Source organism: Carassius gibelio, chromosome B22, assembly GCF_023724105.1.
Source record: "Carassius gibelio isolate Cgi1373 ecotype wild population from Czech Republic chromosome B22, carGib1.2-hapl.c, whole genome shotgun sequence".
Classification (NCBI taxonomy): Eukaryota; Metazoa; Chordata; class Actinopteri; order Cypriniformes; family Cyprinidae; genus Carassius; species Carassius gibelio.
Window position 1 is genome coordinate 16,778,133 of NC_068417.1, and position 21,022 is coordinate 16,799,154.

General features: G+C 34.4%; 1 protein-coding gene and 1 long non-coding RNA gene across 2 annotated transcripts in view; one reads left to right on the forward strand and one right to left on the reverse strand.

The window, feature by feature from the left end:
• Nucleotides 1-4,191: 4,191 nt before the first annotated feature.
• On the forward strand, nucleotides 4,192-10,539 carry LOC127988531 (uncharacterized). The gene is made up of 3 exons (XR_008161722.1): nucleotides 4,192-4,282; nucleotides 8,061-8,192; nucleotides 8,291-10,539. It is a non-coding gene; the product is annotated as an uncharacterized LOC127988531 (long non-coding RNA).
• Nucleotides 10,540-15,808: 5,269 nt separating this feature from the next.
• LOC127988464 (uncharacterized) overlaps nucleotides 15,809-21,022 on the reverse strand; it is a 53,039-nt gene continuing 47,825 nt past the window's right edge. Inside the window, exons 7-12 of the mRNA XM_052591223.1 lie at nucleotides 20,588-20,905; nucleotides 19,801-20,103; nucleotides 18,699-18,786; nucleotides 17,261-17,478; nucleotides 16,822-16,875; nucleotides 15,809-16,366 (exon numbers count right to left, since the gene is read on the reverse strand). Coding sequence (XP_052447183.1) covers nucleotides 16,260-16,366; nucleotides 16,822-16,875; nucleotides 17,261-17,478; nucleotides 18,699-18,786; nucleotides 19,801-20,103; nucleotides 20,588-20,905 — 1,088 coding nt within the window. The 3' untranslated portion in view covers nucleotides 15,809-16,259. The remainder of the gene's footprint in view (nucleotides 16,367-16,821; nucleotides 16,876-17,260; nucleotides 17,479-18,698; nucleotides 18,787-19,800; nucleotides 20,104-20,587; nucleotides 20,906-21,022) is intronic.

The following is a 21,022-nucleotide window of genomic DNA, read 5'->3' on the forward strand; positions in this document are numbered from 1 at the left end:
ATTGAAATATTATTTCTTTCTCTATTCATTTGTTATGTCTCCAAAAATGCGTAATAAGCATGCGTTTAGTCCCGGTGTCCTCATCTGAGGACATGTATGAAATCAATGTCCTGTTTAGTAACAGAAAGTCATATTTTGATTTGAAACCCCATAACATATTTCTGAGATGTTGATTTATGACACAGAATTTAAAAATTAGACAGATTTAAATGATAACTACAATATATTATAGAAATATTATCATATTTCTATAAGAGTGTCACTAAATTAATTTCAGACATTTTGATGACCAAGGAGAGGGAGTGGTCATGTGAAACATCCAATCATTTGGTATCTCTGAAAAGCCCTGAATGTGCTCTGTACAGGACATCCAGATCTAAAACTGTGGCATGAACAGACTCAGAGAAATTCACAAAAATATAATGTCCTCATATGAGGCCACAGGGTCTCAAGAGGTTAAATATTGATAATCCGCAAATCGGCATATTATGATTTCTGAAGGATGTGAGACTGAAGACTGGAGTAAAAATGCTTAAAATACAACTTTGATCACATGAATAAATTACATTTGAAAATGTATTCAAATGGGGGAAAAAGTTATATTAAATATCAAAATATTTCACAATATTACTGTTCCTGCTGTATTTTGGATCAAAAAAATGCAGGCTTGGTGAGTAGAAGAGACTTCTTTAAAAACAATCTTACAGTTCAAAAACTGTTGATTGGTAGGCTATATTACATAAACTGTGTGTGTGTGTATATATATATATATATATAATTTCTGTCCCCCTCACTTCTGAAAAGATGGCTACGCCCCTGAGTCACTACATACATTTCATGCAAGTAAGCAGTTTTCTTAAGGTTAGGGAAGTTACACAATACATTTTCCATATAGCATTAATCACAGGGTTACATCTTTGTACTTAAGCAAAAGCATTATTACTACTTAGGTTACAGTATATCTGTTTATAGCAAATTAAGCATTAATCAAGACAGTACAGTTGCAAAATCATCATCTCCATCAACAATAGTAACAAGTGATGATTTAAAAGCAGATGAGAGAGAAGAACTATAAGTGTATAGAGACACTTTAACCTTTAAACAAAATGTGAATTAACTTCTGTTAAAACAAATGCTGATAAACCGTGTTTTCAGAAACTGAAGCTCACAGGAGCCAAAAAGATCCTGATTCTTCTGAGTTTATGTGAACGTGTGTGAGCGAGACGGAGTGAGAAAACAAGAGAAGAAACTCACCAGTGCATTTGAGATATTGTTTTATTACTAAACAACACAATTCATATCTGCTTTATACAACAATCAAATCATGTTAAAATATAACAACTGTTTAAAATGACAAAAAGTACTGAACAGTACAGAGATAATGAGAGCTTGTTCAGGATCAGGATCATCTGTGTTATAAATGTGATAAATGAATCCTGATGACTCAGTCTGACTCACTTCTGCATGATTACTCGGTTTTGAATAGTTTAATACTACATTTCAAACCATTTACAATTGATTTTGGACCGTTTAATGTCCCTGTGTGAATGATTTAGACGAAAGGTCAAAAGGTCAAACATCACACACAGAGAGTGGGAGAGGAGTGAATGCACAAACACTTTTTTTCTATCCTCGATGCCACGACTTAAGACCCTTGAGCAAGGAACCGAAACCCCAACTGCTCCCCGTGTGTGTGTCTTACTGTGTGTACGAATGTGTGTGTGTGTGTGTGTGTGTGTGTGTGTGTGTGTGTGACTGTGTACGAATATGTGTGCGTGTGTGGATAGATTTATCTGTTTATGGATTTATTCAACTGACTTCAGTAACAAAGCAGGCATGTGTGACTCTGGATGTCATTATATCAGATGACCACTAGATGTCCTCATAACCTCATATACGGTATATGTATAACACTCAATATGTTACAACTTTCACTTTCTCTCTCCTGATGAAGCTGCTGTATCTCTCTCTTGTGGCTGAATATGAAAATCACTCCTCACTCTGATGTTTCAGATATGTGGAAAATTTGTTAATATTATCACTTTACTACTTTTTCTGATTGACAGTCATGTTGATTTATTGTATTGTTTGCATTTTGGCAAAATGACCCTCTTCCTCATCCTTATTCTTCTTCTTTACTGAAAAGGGTTGTGCTACTTATTCAAATCTAAAATTATTGGGAGGTTTTTTATGTTTGAACATGATGTTTTGAAAGTTAAGAGTAGAATAAAAAAAAAATAGAAATGTGCATTATTTTAAACAGAAATGTTTATTAATTGTAAATGTAAAGTGTTTTTTGTTTTTAATTTTATTGAACAGTTTGTACAGTACAATATAAGAAATGGATCATGTTTCTATTTTCTTCTACTGCCATCGTGTGCTGAAAGTGCATTTAAAAACCTTTTCATGGCCGCACTTGAATTCTTGAAATGCAATAAAAGTCTGTTTAGATGATACATTTACACTGTAAAATTAATAAACAATAAATTTAATTTAAAATGTCATTTCAATTGACAAACTATTATTATTATTATTATGCCACAATTTACTTCAGTGAGTAATTAAACAAATCTCTCTACAGTTACTGATTCATTCACTTCTGTGAACTAGAATAAAAATAAAAAGAGAAGATTTGGAGGTCAAACTACCTTTACAAATAAAATGTGTGAAATCATTTTAATGTCATATTGTCAGTAGCTGGTTTACTGAAAAACTCACAATAAGCACAGACACACAAGTAGATGTCAGGACGTCTCCTCTTCTATTTGCTCGTTTTTATTTTTTATTTTTTTCATTTCCTCTCATACTTCAGTTCATTTTCTCACAGCTGTCTCTACTCTCTTCTTGATTTCTCTGCTTTATGTTCTTCCTCTTCTTTGTCAGAGAGATTTGTGCTACTCACCCACAGATATTATTCTCTGGCCCACACAACCAGCTTTTGCTTGGCCACATACCACAATGAATTACAGTACTATTGTGGACTGGATTCCAGACAAGGGCCACACAGGGGCCATAACTGGCCCAAGTCTCAGCTGAGTTAATTACCCATAACTGGTCATGAATTGGGCCAGATCAAAATGTAACACTGGAACCAAAACACAACCTTAAATAAACCATGTTTACACCTATCTTTAACCAGAAAGCCCAAAACTGAGCCACACCTGAGCCTGATCCACAGGTGAACTAACCCTGCAGCCAAAATATGGGCCATAAAAGGTATACTCTGGTTTTGTCTTACCATTATTAATTTTAATTTCAAAGATCTTTTTTTGTTAAAATCAGTGTCTTTTTCAAATTATGATTGACCCCTCTGTAAGTTGTTGTTGTTGGGGTGTGTGTGTGTGTGTGTGTGTGTGTGTGTGTGTTTTGAAACAACAATTTCCAGGCCTAAATTTTTTTGAAAAAGTTGTGGAATTTTATTTGACAAATCTCTGTATTACAGAGTTATATTTAATCAGGTCCTACATTTCGGTGGGGGGACTGTGTGTAGCAATAAATGGTTTTATAATAATTCTCGCAGCTTTCAAGTTTATAAAGAGGAAAATTCCTGCATGTATTCTACGTAGCTTTTAGGTTTGAAAAATAAAATAAATCCACACAATATTTAAGATCAAGTAAGTCCTTCAAAACCAGCCTTTGAATCCATAAACTCTCTCAGAGCGCGCTTCTCATCAGTGTATCTTGTCTGCACAGAGACCTGCTGCACGCTCCGATACAAGACTTCACTTGCATTTCAGGACAGCTGACAGAACTGTCACTTGACTAATCGGGTAATTATTGCATTGTCACAAAAAATGTAGAATTTGCACACCTTTTTAAGTATTTTAAGCCATATGGTACCCGTCCATTCCAAAGACTGTATTAAGTACCCTCACAGTCGCATCGAAAGTTTGCACACGCATATATATATATATATATATATATATATATATATATATATATATATATATATATATATATATATATATATATGGTGGGGGGAGTGCATGTAAACTTGTGCAAGGTATATATATATATATATATATATATATATATATATATATATATATATATATATATATATATATATAAATTCTTTTGTTTGTTTGTTTTTGGTTAGTTTTCATTAACGTTAATGCTCCACACTCCTTCCAAGTAGATGGCGGTAAATGCACCTAAAGCTGGTTTCCCAACCGCCATAAAACGTCAAAGGAGACGAAGAAGACGAAGAAGACGACAGTCGTCAGCCATCCCTGGTCAGCTTCTCCTCAAAGTTTAGAAAATTTCTCAGGACACAACTTTGGTAAGTAAAGTATTTGTATTTATTGGCTTAACGTGTAAAATTACATTTGTTGTCTTAGAAGAGGAAGTATGGTTTAAAGAGTCGTATTTTCTGCATGTATGCAAATGTTCGTTTCGCGGAACTCTGAAGCCTCAAAATACAGTCGGTAACACAGTATTTCCCAATAAATATTAAAACAGATATTCTCCTATGCGGTACTGAGCTGAATGATAAAAATGTACGTAATATTTAAGCCCAGCGCTGCATTAGAGACCGTTCAAACAGAGCTCGAGAGCTCTGACAGTTTTTTTATAATCCATGAAGACATTCGTCAGATTATACATACATGGGGAAAAACACGATTACTAACGTTAGTCGAACCGTTTCTTTTCTGCGTGTGGAATGAATGAGCACCTCCCTCAGTTCTTTTGGAGCGGGTAAACTGACATAAGCTTGGTTCAGATAAGGTTTACAAACTCTTCTTTCAGTTTTCTCAAGTTGTCATTCAAGTGCCTCACCAGAACCCAGTGTGTGAATATACGGTCATAAGCAGGGCAGGACTTAGGGTGGTGGGGGCCCCTGGGCTTGAGTCACTCTCGGGCCCTACCTTCTATACATTACTTTAAATAGAACAAAATGATACATACACAAGCTATGTATTAGAGCTACACAATTCTGGATTAACTGAGAATAAAAATAGAGATCACGATTCTGAACAAACACCTAAACAAAATAACATAAATTTATGTTAATTGCTGAAGTCTAGAATTTTTTTTAATTAATCTGAATCATTTATTTAAAAAAAAAAAACTTGGGTTTGAAAGAATGATTCAATTCCTCAATCAAATACACTTGTTTCATAGATGAATCAGCATTTTTGAACGAATCTCCTGAATGAACGATTCAATGACAAATGTTTTTATTTTTAAAGTCATTTGTCGCCATCTGGTGCCGTAACAATATAATCGATCTAATCGTTATTTGAAGTGCAAAGCTACTTTCAAAAGGTTACTAGTACAGTATACAGTGTTACATGTTAAAAAGCCGTTATAATTTATTTATATGACCACTGATTGAAGCTTGAAAAAGTTTTTCTAATAAATAAATAATGATTAAAAAGTGATCATGTGTTTATTGCACTGCACAAATGTCTTGGTAAGAATGAGAATAAAACACTTATTTACCTGGAAAACATATTGAAAAACAAACAAATACCTTGTAAGGTTGCAAACATAACAAATCATTTGTATTACATATAAATAGCTAAATATATGAGTGTATAAATCTTTAAAAAAAACTGTTCTGGGTAAGTGCTGACATATTGTATAGATTATATACATCTCCAGTATACATATAGGCAGTGTTAGGCTGACTTTGATCTACAGTATGTCTACTACATCACATAAAATACAATCTTAGAGAATAATATATAACAAAATTAAATAAGCATTTTCTGAACTGACTCCGGACCTTTTTGCGCCCAATAAGCACGCACACTTTCATCAATTTTACCCCAGCGAGCAGGATCAGTGGATGAAGAATCTGTAGTTGGACATTGTTCGGTCACTGTTTCTGACTGAAGAGATGGTGATTCATTGATGGGCTCCCCTGCTCGTGAATTCAAATCGTCTCCAACCGTTTCTTCCAGCGGGTTTGGGTTGTTGTCCTCTGGATTCTCCGCTTGCACATCAAGCTGTGGTGTCATGGGTGTAAAAAAATCCAGTAATCCTTTTCATTTTACTGATAACTTCCTTTTTGCGTTGCTGTCTTTCATTCTTTAATTTTCTTTTAAGCACGCCACTCTGATACCATTTATCCGTCATTACATCACTGTCTAATGCAGACAGGTTTTTTCAACGGCAGTAAAGGAGGCACTGCGTAACTGCCAATAACCAGCAAACCTCAAGGGGGGGTGAAATGCTATTTCATGCATACTGAGTTTTTTACACTGTTAAATAGTTGGATTCCCATGCTAAACATGGACAAAGTTTCAAAAATTTAAGTTGTTCCCAAAATACTCCTTCCGGTTTGTCACAAGTTTTGGAAAGTTTTTTTCGAGTATGGCTCTGTGTGACGTTAGATGGAGCGGAATTTCTTTATATGGGTCCTAAGGCACGTCTGCCGGAAGAGCGCGCTCCCGTATAGCAGAGCACAGCAGAGACATTCACTGATCAGAGCGAGAGCGTCGCGAAATGTCACAAAAGAAGTGTGTTTTTGGTTGCCAGGGCAAGACAACCCTGCACAGATTACCAAAAGAGAAACAGCATTAAGGGACCAGTGGATGGAGTTTATTTTTACAGAGCATCAACGGAGTTGTGCAAGTGTTTGTGTTTGTTCCCTGCATTTCGAAGATGCTTGTTTTACAAACAAGGCCCAGTTTGACGCCGGATTTGCACATCGTTTATTTCTTGAGGATAATGCAGTCCCAACGAAAAAGGGTCACGATCGTGTGTTGGAACCGCAGGCGGTGAGTAAAACTGCTTCAAATATCTCTGTGTTGTTAACTTAGCTATCGGCGCATGAGCACATAAAGTAAACAACATGCGATGTTGTCATCAAACTGAACTTTCCACATGTACAGCTTAAAAAAAAAAAACACGACAAAGTGGAACTTAGTCATTTTCCAAAACCGCTAAGCAAATATATACAGTTTCAGTACATACCACATAGAGATGTTGTTGCTGATGCTGCTCTTGTTAAATTTCAGCCTCTGGATCTGATTCTGGATCATAAAGATACGCTGAATCTGACTGTTAGCCATGGTTTGTTTTGGTTGGTTTTGTCCTCACGGTGTCACAGCTTCCAGACGCGCTCAACGCAAAATCCTACTGGCGCTCGTGATTCTTTAGCTCCGCCCACACGTCACGCCTCCAGCCGGTCGTGTTTTTCCAGGAAAAATCGGTACAGACTATCTTTCTCTTATGAATATAATAAAACTAAAGCAGGACCAGGTAACAATGCTAGACCAATCAACAAACTTTAAATGAAAAATTAAATGAAATGTGAAATGACATTCAGCCGAGTATGGTGACCCATACTCAGAATTTGTGCTCTGCATTTAACCCATCTGAAATGCGCACACACACACACACACACACACACACACACACACACACACACGGAGCAGTGGGCAGCCATTTATGCTGCGGTGCCCGGGGAGCAGTTGGGGGTTCAATTCCTTGCTCAAGGGCACCTAAGTCGTGGTATTGAAGGTGGAGAGAGAACTGTTCATGCACTCCCCCCACCCACAATTCCGTCCGGCCCGAGACTAGAACCCACAACCCTTCGATTGGGAGTCCAACCCTCTAACCATTAGGCCACGACTTCCCTGGCCACGAATTCCCTAGTCATTTTACCTAGTCAGTCATTTTACTTCCCAATAAAATGACTGACATATTATTTGAAAAATCTAACGTAAACGGGTGGGGCCCCCTATTGGGCGGGGCCCATGGGCTTGAGCCCAGTCAAGCCCAATGGTAAGTCCGGCCTTAGTCATAAGTATATGTCATACGTTCAAAACTTTTGAATAACAGTAATAATAGCGTAGCTGTATATTGTATAAATAGCAATACAATAAGGATAGACACAAATGTGTTAAATTTCCTTTTATTGTGTTATAATTCTGTGTTGTGTCATTTAAAAGCATCGTCTGGATGGTAAAGTTTGTCTTTGGTATTTAAAATAAACTTGTCAATACATTTGATTTTTCTCTGTAAAGACTTATTTATATATTTATGTTTATTGTTTTACAGTGTTTTAACATGTTTCTGTATTTTTCATGTTTATGATATTTTGGAAGTACTGAAGATTCAGCGCAGAATTCAATAATCCTGTGGCTGGACCGCAGCGAGTCCTTTTGCAGTTGTTTCCATCAAAATGATATCCAGACATAATGGAGATGACATTTACATTGTAGAGCTTGGACAAAGTTGTAAGTAAATGTATTTATTATAAATGCACATTTATTGGAGTCTATATGCTTTACGATTGTAAGGCCCTGTTTAATGCATCCATTTGTTTTTATTAAAGCACACAGGCTCTGCATAGGAATTCATCAAGGACATGACTGCTGGGATCACGCTTGTGGATGACCGATCTGAGCACCATTAGTCTGCAGTGATGTGATCCAGGTAATAGAAGAAGAAGAAATCTGGGTGATCTGGGGTTGTAACACGTTGTGTACTGTGTTAGACGATCTGGGACTGGGACTAACAGAAATAAACTAATTCCGGTTTAAAACAACTTGAGTGTTATGTGGAGAACGATGAAAATACAGTTTGTATGCTTTATTTGAGCCCAGGGCTGTGTTAGAGATCGTAAAAAACAGAGCGCGAGAGCTCAACGGATCACTGTATGGATTCAGAACGGCGGGAATTAAAAAAAGGACCTGCTCTAAACCTGACAGCGTAAGACATCCATCAGAATATACATCGATGATGAAATTAGGGAAAAAAAGATTACTATTCGAGCTGTGTCTTTTCTGCATGTTATAATGGAAACGAATGAGCAGCACAGATGAGCACCTCCCTCAGAGTTCTTCTGGAGCGCGTAACTTAACATTACATTTGATCCCCCCTTAAATAATGCGTTTTCAAATGTAGCAAAGTACAAGTACAAAAAGTAGAAATACACAAAAAAGTTACTCAATTCACAGTAACGCAAGTAAATGTAATTCGTTACTTTCCACCTCGGTGTAAAATAAATGGCATACTTTTACTGCTGCTGTGAAGAATCGGCTGAGAGAGAGAGTAACAGTAATATTATGAATATCACTAATATTAATGTTAGAATAACACTTTACTATTAAGCTACATTTGTAAACATTCATTGGGTAACCTGACCTAACAGTATTATAACATTATAATAATATAATAATATAATTCAGTTGAGTTCACTGAAATAAGATATACATTGCAATTAAGTGATTAACCGAGTGATAATTGAGCTTTAGTGATGAACAGCTGCTGTTAACAAACAGAATCACTGAAGAAAAGAGAAACACAAGAACTACTACAACTGACTTCAGACACAGACTTAGATGAAATCAACTGAAATAAAATACATGAAATCTCTCAAGATCTGATTAAACAACCCCACAAACAGCATCACCAGCTCCACTTATTAATAACCAGACTGACTTTATTTCTGTCAGACGTCTACAGAAGATCTTATTGAGAATGAACTAAGGTTTAGATGTTGATTTATTGTTTCATTTGAAGTAACCATGTTAGAGATCAGTGTTTGCTTTAGTTGGGCTCTTGACCCTTGATTTCTGTCTTAGTCTTTTCTCTGGCTGTTATAACCATGTGTTTCTAAAACACATTTGTTGTAACTCAATAGCCCAGACAATAGTCTGACAGAAATAAAGTCAGATCTTTGTGCTTCAATGTGCATTCATTCATACTTTATTATACAGATGTACAGTGTACACTTTTTTTTTTGTAACTAAATGGGATTGCTTTTGCAATATCTTTGTTTCTCATTTTGACCAATAACTTGCACTATGGTGAGGGGAGTGCATATGAACTTGCAAGGTATAATATTTTGCCTTTTATTTATATAATATATTTTTTTCAATGATCAGTTGATGTGCTGACGGCAAATTGCTTGTTCAGGTTAAATGTAAATGAAATTTTTGTCTCTATCATTTAATAATTTTTTTTTTTTTAAAGTGTCTTGTCATCTTTTTGCTTAGGTTTATTGATCCAAGTAAAAAAAAAGAAAAAGAAAATCCCAGTTTACACAACATGATTTAGTTGACTGGACTAGGAAATAATAGTCAAGTCAACTTAAACAAACTTGTTACCTGGACTAATTAGACGGTAATGGGAAGTTGTTTCAACAAGAAATAAATTGTCAAGATAACAAAAAAAAAAAAAAATAGGCAGTGGGGTAACAAGGTATTTTTAGTTGACTCAACAAATTATTATTATTTTTTTTCAGTGCACTCATAACATTGTGTTTTAATGGTGCATGTACTTTTTAAATAACCATAACTTGCTCAATTTTCTACAGATTTTCAAACTGTTTGGTTTGTTATAAATGTCTGAGATGTACTTATCAGAGATGTGTGACACTGCATACTTATTCATAAGTATAACCATGGACTTCCATATGAAAATGACATTGAACAGATATTTATGTTACATCAATATATAGGCTACTAAAACTCAGTGTACAGAATGGCAACATTATAATATATAATATTATAATAAAATAATTTGAATTATTACATGTTTATTTTAAAGGTGTCCTAGAATGGACATGAAATAAAGTGAGTCTCAGACACCATTGTTTTCTCCTTATTTAAATCTCGGTTTTTGAAAAACACCTCTGAAACATAGGCAATTCTCCATATGTTTCAGGAGTGACAGCCTAACTTAGCCTTACACAGCCTTACTTATGTGGTCCTCAAGATAAGGGGAAATGATGCAGAAGTACAAGGAAAGTATCTCAAGTAATTTCAGGATGTTCCTTATCATTTTAAATTATCACAACTTATCTATGACAAAGGATTCTAAAAATATGTGCTTCTGTGGCTCAATTTGCCCCAGGGTTGCGGTAATTGACCCAAGTTGGTGGGTAAGATGCACCATCTGAGTGTAAACTGACCATCTCATTGAATCTCTTTTAAAAACTAATTTAAGTCAAATTTCCTTTTCATATTTTGTTTCTTAAAACTAACTTAACATAAATTAAGCTTAAATTCAATCTTTAGTAGTTTGCATTTATGAAACAATATGTTGAGCACCAAAGCTGTAATCTTTCCAAAAACAGACTAAACAAAGAATTTAAGTAAAAAAAAAAAAAAAAAAAAAAAAAGGGGAATTAGAACAAAGGAATAAATGTCACTGAAACTAATAAATATTTTAGTCAAAAGATTCTTGGTATCTTTTCGGCAATGTTACCAGTCATTAGGGACTTACAGGTGGAAAGATATATCTGATTATAATGTGACAAAAAGCATCTTCTGGTTCATATCAGAAGAATTTGGTGCACTTGTACACTGTCCCTATTAAATAAACTACAAATAATATATATATATATATATATATATATATATATATATATATATATATATAGCTATTATATGTTGTTAAATCACCTACTGTATATGCATCATAAATATTTCTTAGACATGGATAAATTTACTTTGATGTAACGCTAAAATAAAAAATAAAAGACATCTGTTACGCTAAAATAAAAACTGTTTTAAAGTAAATGGGTGCCTTCCACTCCTCCCCTTTGTTTCTTCTTTTCACAGTCGGGCAGAAATAATGGTTGGTTCCAAAATATATGGTCACATGACATTAAAAGTGTACAGTTGGAAAGATACAAAGTGTGGGTCAACTTACCCACTTGCTCATCTTACCCCACTCTCTATGACAGTGACTACTAGGCATGTCCAGATATCAGACAAAACTCTGGTGTAATATATATATATATATATATATATATATATATATATATATATTAGTATTAAAAATTGCATGTGTGTGTGTGCATACTACAGTTGTGTACAAAATTATTCAACCCCCTAGAGACTGCAGTACTTTACAAATGAAAGCTTTTCTGAAGATCCAGGATAAAATAAAAATTGTATCTATAACGGTTCACTGGCATATTAAAAGTGATAGTCAATATATAATGTAATACTTTTGAGTTATAAGATTTTTAATAATACTGCTATGTCATCAATATTCAACCCCTATTCAGCATTGCTGTTTTTAAATCACTTATTTTCATGGTGGTGAATAAAACAGTCTCAAAACACAATTAAGCTTTTAGAAACTCTATTACAAACAGAATTAGCTTGAGCCGTTACACATACAGTTAGCCCGTGCATGTGTTGAAGTTGAGTAGCAAAAATGTCAACAGAGATCTCACAAAAGCTAAAGAGAATAGATATTGTAGTACTTTAGAAAGGTTAAGGCTATATGAAGATTTCCAAGACCATATAATTTTTTTTTTTTTTTTTTTTTTTTTTGACCAAACAGAAATTAATTTATTCAATGACATTTGAATTTTACTGTAAGATCTACAATGACAAATATGTGCAGATTTTTTGCCTACTAATTTTATTCTATGCCTATTTAAGAAAAACCTCACAGTTAGCCTAACATGTTTTCATTTGTTATACAAACAACAGAAACTGAAGCTTTATCTTGTAGAGTGTAGTCTGCACTTCTCCGATCGGCGGATCCCGATCCACAGCTTCCATCCCGATAACAGGGGAAAGAGCTTCAGCTCCGTCAGTTTGGGTCGTAAGACACCCTAAATAACATGAAAACTCAACAGGATTTGCTTTCTGCCATCTCGGTCTACATTAACTTCTTTCTGAAACGTCAGAAATGAACCAGACTCATGCATCAGACGAACCATGTCTTGCTGGACATGTCTACTTTTAAAATAAGCCATTTAAATAGAATAATAATAATAATTTTATATTTAGGCCTATGTAATTCAAATGAAACCAACCAGAGGTGCAGTGTTTCCCATCTGAACTCATTATCTGTAATGATGTCACACCATCACTATATTTATATGGTCATCTACAGAATTCGTGAATTCAGTTCATAATTCTAAGTAGCCTATAGCCTATAATTAAAACATTTAAAGTAGACTAATTATGGGGAAAACTTAACTTATTTTAATATAAATTTTATTATAAATGTTGGGTTGGATTTTTCTCATTACATTTTTTTTTATGAATGGCCTAGAATAAAATAAGTAGGCAAAAAATTTGTAGTAGGCCTATATTTTATTCCATGTCGTTGTAGATCACAGGCTAAAGTAAAATTCAAATGGTGTTTTATGAATAAAGTTGTCAAGTCTGCTTTGTTAATAACATGCAGCAGCAGGAAAAATATAATATTATTTTTTATTTTATTATTAATTTAATTAATTTATTATTATTATTATTATTATTATTATTATTTTATCTTGCAAGCAGCACTAGCAAAGAATTGGCAGGATTAATAAACTGCTGTATGCCGCTTCTCTCCTGGTGAAGATGAACTGAGCTTGCGGTTGCCACTTGTCGGTGCAGTACAGAAGGGATGAAAGGGCGTTTCAGCGCCGCCCACACATTCAAACAAATATTAAAGCATAATCTCATTTTTTACCCACAAACAAAAATACGAAAAATCCAGCTAAATTTTCGTTTTCCGTTTCTTGAAGAAAACGAAAAAACGAAAATCAAACCGTTTCTCATTTATCTTTATTTATTTTTAAATAGAAAATCGAATGACCAAAAGATACACGGACAGTGTAAGAAGAACACTAGACAAGTATGGCCTTCATGTTGAGACATCTTGTAGAATACCACTCTTGATCAAGAAGAACAAAAGGCCAACTTGAACTTGATAAAATACATTTGTGTAGACTTGTGGAGCTCTGGAGGAATGTTATATGGAGTGATGTGACCAAACTGGAACTTTTTGGACCCATGGATCAGCGGTATGTCTGCTGCAAAACAGGCAAAGCTCATAAGCAGAAGAACACCATCTCCATCCTCAAACTTGGAGGTGGATCAGTCCTGTTATGGGGTTTCTTTACTGTAGAAGGAAGTGGAAATCATGACTGTATGAAGGACATCATGGATTCTTTAAAGTATCAGGCCATTTTGACAAGAATTGTGATGCCTTTGGTGCAAAGACTGAAGCTGATGATCAAGGGACTTTCCTGCAGGCCAGTCATACCAAAGTACACATCCAAATCTACTTCTGCTGTGTTCAGGGATCAGTCATAGAATGTACCCGAGTGACCTGTTCAGTCTCCAGATTTAATTCTCATTTCAAATATCTGGTTGAATTTGAAGAAAGCAGTGGCAATGTGAAAACCAAAGGTTATCAGTGATCTGAAAGCTTTTTCAAGTGTGGAATGTGCCAAAACTGTAGTAGAGTGGTGAGAGAAGCTTCTTAAAACTTACAGAAAACGTTTATTGGAGATTTTAAAGAATAAAAGATTCTGCACAAAGGGGGTTGAATAATTTTGAACATGAATGTTTAGAGCCAATTCGAATTTTATCATGATTCATCAATGTTCCATTCTCAGAATCACTCAAAAGTGTATTAACAAACTTTCTCTAATACTTTACTGATGCCTTTGCCAAATTGATTTCATAAAATGTTGAATAATTTTGAACACAACTGTATAAATATATGTAATATATATATTTCCAAATTGAACTCAAAAGTTGGCAGTTTTAAAGTATTGATTTAAAATGTCAGTATTCAACATTTCAAGTTTAAAATATCAAAAATTATTTATAGCCTAAATCTGAATGCCACTTAAACTTCTGCAAAGATTAATTTTGTTGATACTGATTTAATTTGTTTAATAACAGGCTAAATAATGTATTATTATTAAAATTGACTGATTAAATGTAAGAATTTGACTCAAAAGAGGATGCACACTGGCTTTATAAAGGTAGAAATGCACATAAAATGTAAAAATCTATTTAAAAGATTAATTTCTATCATTGCTGTGAACTGTGCACACAGAATATGAAATATAACTTTAGGAGTCAGGTGTCCACGGCCTTGAGATATCAGTGCAATAACACACAGCAAAATATTAGCTAATTATCTTTATCAATAAAATAAAATATTGAGATTATTTTGTCAATATCGCACACCTCTAGTTCTGACACAAAATGATTTGCAGCTTTGGCACATTCAGTTTAGAAAGCCTCAAGCTGTTGGTTTATTTATTTATTTTTTTTTTTTTTGCAAGTAGAAGTTATGAATGGCCGGTAACTCAAAAGTTTAGTATGTGTAATATGTGTACCAAAAATCTTTGCCATATCTTTATGTTAAGACACTTTAGTTTTGGAGCTGTGATCCAGTCTTCATCTTCTTGTGGAGCAAACAGGAAATAAACTGCTCTGGTCATGTGACAGTTTACACTAATCATGTGAAACTGCACATATTTAACTGAGACCCTTACATTGAGATGTATCTTTTAATTATCTCATTTGATAAAAACTTAAATTTATTTTGTAGCTTTTCTCATTACAGTGTTACAGTACAAACAGTGTTTAAATCATAAGCTTTTTAGTCACAATTTAGAAAAACAATGTGGCCTTTAATACAAAAGTATATAAATGTGGGGTCCATTACCATGTTCAGGTAGTGTTCATCTGATTTTCCTGGATGTTTGCTATATGATCAACACAACTAGAGGATACTAATTATTTTTACACTGACTGTAAGATTTGATTGTGTACTACATACAGTATGAAGAAAAACACATTTCACACAATTTTGCCTTTTTATTATTTATTAATATTGTAACACTCGCATTCAAACATGTATATAAGAATATATATAGTAACCTCTGTTAGGAAGCAAAAGCAGTATCAGCGTTTGTCTACTAAAAGACAGAAAATATTGTATAGTACGATCAGTGGCATATCAATATCGTATATGAATATTATTCAAGCAGATGCTGTTGTCAGATTTAATAAAACAACACAAAGCATAACGCATGTATTATCACATCACTGCTAGAACTGAATAAAAGGCTTTTTTTTTTTCTTCATAGTTTTGCTACTAGTACAATAAGGCTCATGTCAAATGCTTCAGCGTGAACACAGAGGCACTATGAACACGAAGAACAAGAAGATTTTGTGACCTCAGCTTGGAAACAGACTGTAATCAACACTGAACATGAACATTAATCTGATACTTTCTGGTGTTTATCATATAAAACAGAGAATAAAATAATCAAAGATACTGCTGTGGTAAAACATCTTATAAAAAATAAATGACACTTTCAGACACTCACTGACTACAATCACACGAAATCAAAGCTGTGAGTCAAACTAGTATCAGGCTAAATAGAGTAAAAGAATGAAGTGTAATATTAAAATGACAAACATGTTTCTCGGTTCATCTCAAACTAAAGAAGCTTTGTACATGCAAGTTTAACAGCTCAACAGTATTCATGTTGATGATGTCAGAGTGATTGACACTTGTGGGCGGGTCTTATGTTGTTAAAGTGAACTCATCCTCTCCTCCTCATTCTCTACATTCAGATCATCTCTATTCAACAGTGGCATCTCTACAGTCACTGATTCATTCTCTCGGTTTCTTCTGGAATCTGAAGGAAAATACAGAGACAATGATGAATTAGAAACAGAGAAGATTCACTGATCTGGATTTCTTCATGAGACATCAAAACTAATGTCAAACATTTACAATTAAAAAAAATATTTAACACATATTGTCAGCAGCACATTTTGCTCATTTGAGGAGTTAAATTTAGCTTAAGCACTTTTCTCAAAAATTAATTGTAATTACATTTGTGAATTCAGTCGTGCATCTACTAGAATTTGTAATCTGAAATGTAAAGTTTACTTGGTTCATTTAGACTTCTGCATCTCGGATGTTTGTAGCATGAAAAGATTCAGCAGAAGGTCATTTCTCTCACTCTTTAATTCACTTACAGTCATTTGTTTGAAATCTAAATGAATAAACTGCATGAAGGTGAATCACAGACATCAGATCATGATAGTGTTGTAAAGTTAATGTTGAGTGCAAACAGCAGATTCTTACCAGTCTTTTCCTTCATCAATGATTCAGTCCTCGCTTCTTTTGTGACAGCAGCATCTAGAAACAGACAAATACAAAGATATCCATTAGATCAAGTGTGTTCATGTGAACAACAGAGATCAAAATGATACAGAAACATGATTCAGATGCTGTTTCATCAGTTCAAAACAAAGACAGTTTGCCGTGTTTCAGAGGAGAAGAATCTAATACACATTTCTGTGTTATTTACACAGTGCTGATAGAAATAAAAACTGAATGAAATACTCACTGGGGTGAAGCAGCAACTTTAATCAGTTTTAATCTTTAATAATAGATTAAGAATGAACTACAGAACAAACTCTGAATGAAGTTTGAACATTAATCAGTTTGATCTGAATTACCTGCAGAAAAAAATCTGAGGAAGAAAAATGTGATCATTATTACACTGACTAGAGAGACTCACTTCTGACAGTAACAGTGTATGTCCTGTTTTTGTTCCCTTCACTGCTGCTGATCTTCAGTTTATAACGTCCAGCATGTTCATATGTAGAGTTGTTGATGATCAGATTTCCAGTCTTCTCGTTCAGCTCCAGTCTGTCTCTGAATCTCTCATCAGGAACATCATGTGTCTCTCCAGTCCCTCCTTTGATTTCAGCGATGAGAGAGTTTTCATCTCCAAACCTCCACTCTATCTCCTCATCTCTCTGTATTTCAGTAAGATCAGTCTTTAGATGGACAGATTCTCCCTCAGTCACTTCCACATTCCTCTCTTCATGTGACAGCAGCACACAGAAACAGAGAAATACAAAGATATCCATTAGATCAAGTGTGTTCATGTGAACAACAGAGATCACAATGATACAGAAACATCATTCAGATGCTGTTTCTTCAGTTCAACACAAAGACAGTTTGCTGTGTTTCAGAGGAGAAGAATCTAATACACATTTCTGTGTTATTTATAGAGCGCTAGGGTGGGCGATATGAGCTACAATTCATATCACAATATTTTACACTGTCCAGGCGATATCGATATTATTACATTAAAAATATTTAAGCCTTATATAACTATAAAGGGTAAGGGATTGGACAGAGACATGAAAAGTATTTTTTTTTATTGTGTCATGTTTTTTGGCCATTGTGCAGCTGTCAGGAATTGTTGATTATATGCTCACCAAGGCTACATTTATTTAGTAAAAATACAGTAAACACTGTAATATTGTGAAATATTGTCCGTTTAAATGATCTATGATTGTTTTAACACATAGGTTACTGTATTACTGTGATCAAAGCTGTATTTTCAGCATCATTTCTCCAGTCTTCAGTGTCACATGATCTTCAGAAATCAGTCTAATATGATTTGATGCTCAGTAACCATTTCTGATTATTATCAATATTGTTAACAGTATCCACGGTATCGCAAAATCCATATCATTTAACAACATGTTACCAGTAGACACTTTCATACCAAAAACGTGCCCAAAAATAAAAGCTGAATGAAATACTCATTGAGATGAGGCAGAAACTTTTTTTTATTTTTAATAATAGATTAAGAATGAACTACAGAACTAACTCTGAATGAAGTTTGAACATTAATCAGTTTGATCAGAATTATCTGCAGAAAAATATCTGAATCTATGAGGAAGAAGAACTGTGATTATTATTTCACTGACTGGAGAGACTCACCTTTAATAGTAACACGGTATATCCTGTATTTATTCCCTTTACTGCTGCGCATCTTCAGTCTATAATCTCCAGTATGTTCATATGTACAGTTCTTGATGAGCAGATCTCCAGTCTTCTCGTCCAGCTCCAGTTTGTCTCTGAATCTCTGATCAGGACCATGATGTGTCTTTCCAGTCCCTCCTTTGATTTCAGCGATGGGAGAGTATTCATCTCTAAACCTCCACTCTATCTCATCATCTCTCTGTATTTCAGTAAGATCAGTGTTTAGATGGACAGATTTCTCCCTATTCACTTCCACAATCCTTGCTTCATGTCACAGCAGCAGATAGAAACAGAGAAATAAGGAGATTATAATATCAGTAAAGTTTCATTAAGGGTGTGTGTGTGTGTGTGTGTGTGTGTATATACATGTACATGTAGTAGCAGCTCTGGCTTATTTGTTGACCAAGGCACAATAAGACACGTCGCCCACAAAAGGTATAAAGATGCAACATGCACTGATAAACTTTTATTGTAGAACTATATAAGCACTTAACTCAAATAATAACTATCAAATAGTAAAAATACCTACAAAACTTGACTTAAAGTTCTTATAATGAAATTTGTATATTTGACATACAATAATGAATCCTTAATTTATTTTCAATTAAAAGTTTTTCCCCTGGTAAATTATTAAATGTTATTTCACTGGTAAATCAATAAAGTCTGATAGTTGACAGCTTCTAACAACAATATATTGCACAGGATAATGTTTGAGCACACACAATATCAGAGCGAGAGCCGAGCCAATTAATAACACACACAGTATATCTGAGAGAACTGCAGGTGCTCTCATGTTAATGCACTCTCCACATTAAAATAATACCATGAGAGAAATATAAATGAGAGAAATCACATCTTAAAGCTGTATGGACAGACAGTGTCTCATGTCGTCTCTCAGCTTACTGTGAGCCCTGGACAGATGTCTTTATTAACTCTGTCAGGATCTGCCACTGTACTAATTATGTAACATTAATAACTTTAATACTTTAAAAATAAAATGCTACATTTTAATACACATTCAATATTTATGAATGCAGTTAAAATATTTATTCTTAATTGGTGTATTAATGTCCTGCTCTGCATTAAGTCTTCATTTTAAACAGATAAATTGAGAAAAATACTTAATGAATGTCAAATACAGTCACGCAATATAATGAATTTAAATTCAGTTCAGTGTAAAACTAATCATTCAGTTCATCATCACGCTTACACTTGAGTACAATTCAAAAAAACAAAAACAAAAAAAAAACCAACAACAACAAAAAAACTTTTACTTACGTGGTACTGAAACATTGAATCTCTTGAACAAGATCCCTCTGCTGCTGCTGATGATCAGTAGCTTATAGAGTCCCATGTGTTCAGCTTCAATCTCTGTGATGGTCAGTGATCCAGTCTCGTCCAGCTTCAGTCTGTCTCTGAATCTCTCATTAACATCATCATCTACTGTTCCTCCTCTGATTTGAGCGATGACCTTGTCTTGATATCCAAACATCCACAGGATCTGATCATCTCTCTGTATTTCAGTACCAGGGTTTAGAGTGACAGAATCTCCTCCTATCAGTTTTTTCTCCTCCACTTTATCTGTAACCACAAGAACACAGAAACAGAAACAGAGAAAACAGACAAATTTGTCTTTAGATCAAGTGTGTTCATGTGAATATCAGAATTTGAAATGTCTACATCATGATCATTCAGATTCTGTTTTATCAGTCTGAAATCAAGACATTTAGCTGTTTTCTTATACAGAAACTTTATATTACTGTCTGCTTCAGATTTGATAGATTTCAAAGATAAAACTATAAATCCTATACTATAAACTATAAATATAGTGAACTTTATACAGTGTGCTGATATAAATGAAAAATTAAGGAAGTACTTTTTGGGGCAGCAACAGAACAGTGTTTCACAAATTTTTGAAACTGAATGAAATAATCTACAGAACAAACTCTGAATGGGGTCTGAAATTAAATGGTTTGAGAAGAATTATATGCAGAAGCAAAACATTATGAAGAATGACTACCAGTGAAGATCTGTGATCATTATTATACTGACTTGAGCTACTCACCGCAGACAGTGACAGTAAATGTCTGTTCTTTATTCCCTCTGCTGGAGATGATCAGTAGTTTATAGACTCCAGAGTGTTTGGTTCTGGTGTTCTTGATGATCAGAGATCCAGTCTTCTTGTTCAGCTCCAGTCTGTCTCTGAATCTCTCATCAGCAACATCATCATATGTTAAGATCTCTCCGGTCTTTACATTGAGTTCAGCTATGAGAGTCTGTTGCACTTTATCTCCAAACAGCCAGTGTATCAAATCATCTTTGCTTATTTTTCTAGCAGGATTTAGAGTAACAGATTCTCCCTCCGTCACGGTTATCTTCCTCTCTTCATGTGTGAGAACAGTTCATAGAAGGACAGAAACACACAGATGTCATTAGAACAAGTGTGTGTGCATGTGAACATCAGAGTTTGACATTTCTACACACAGATCATGCAGACGCT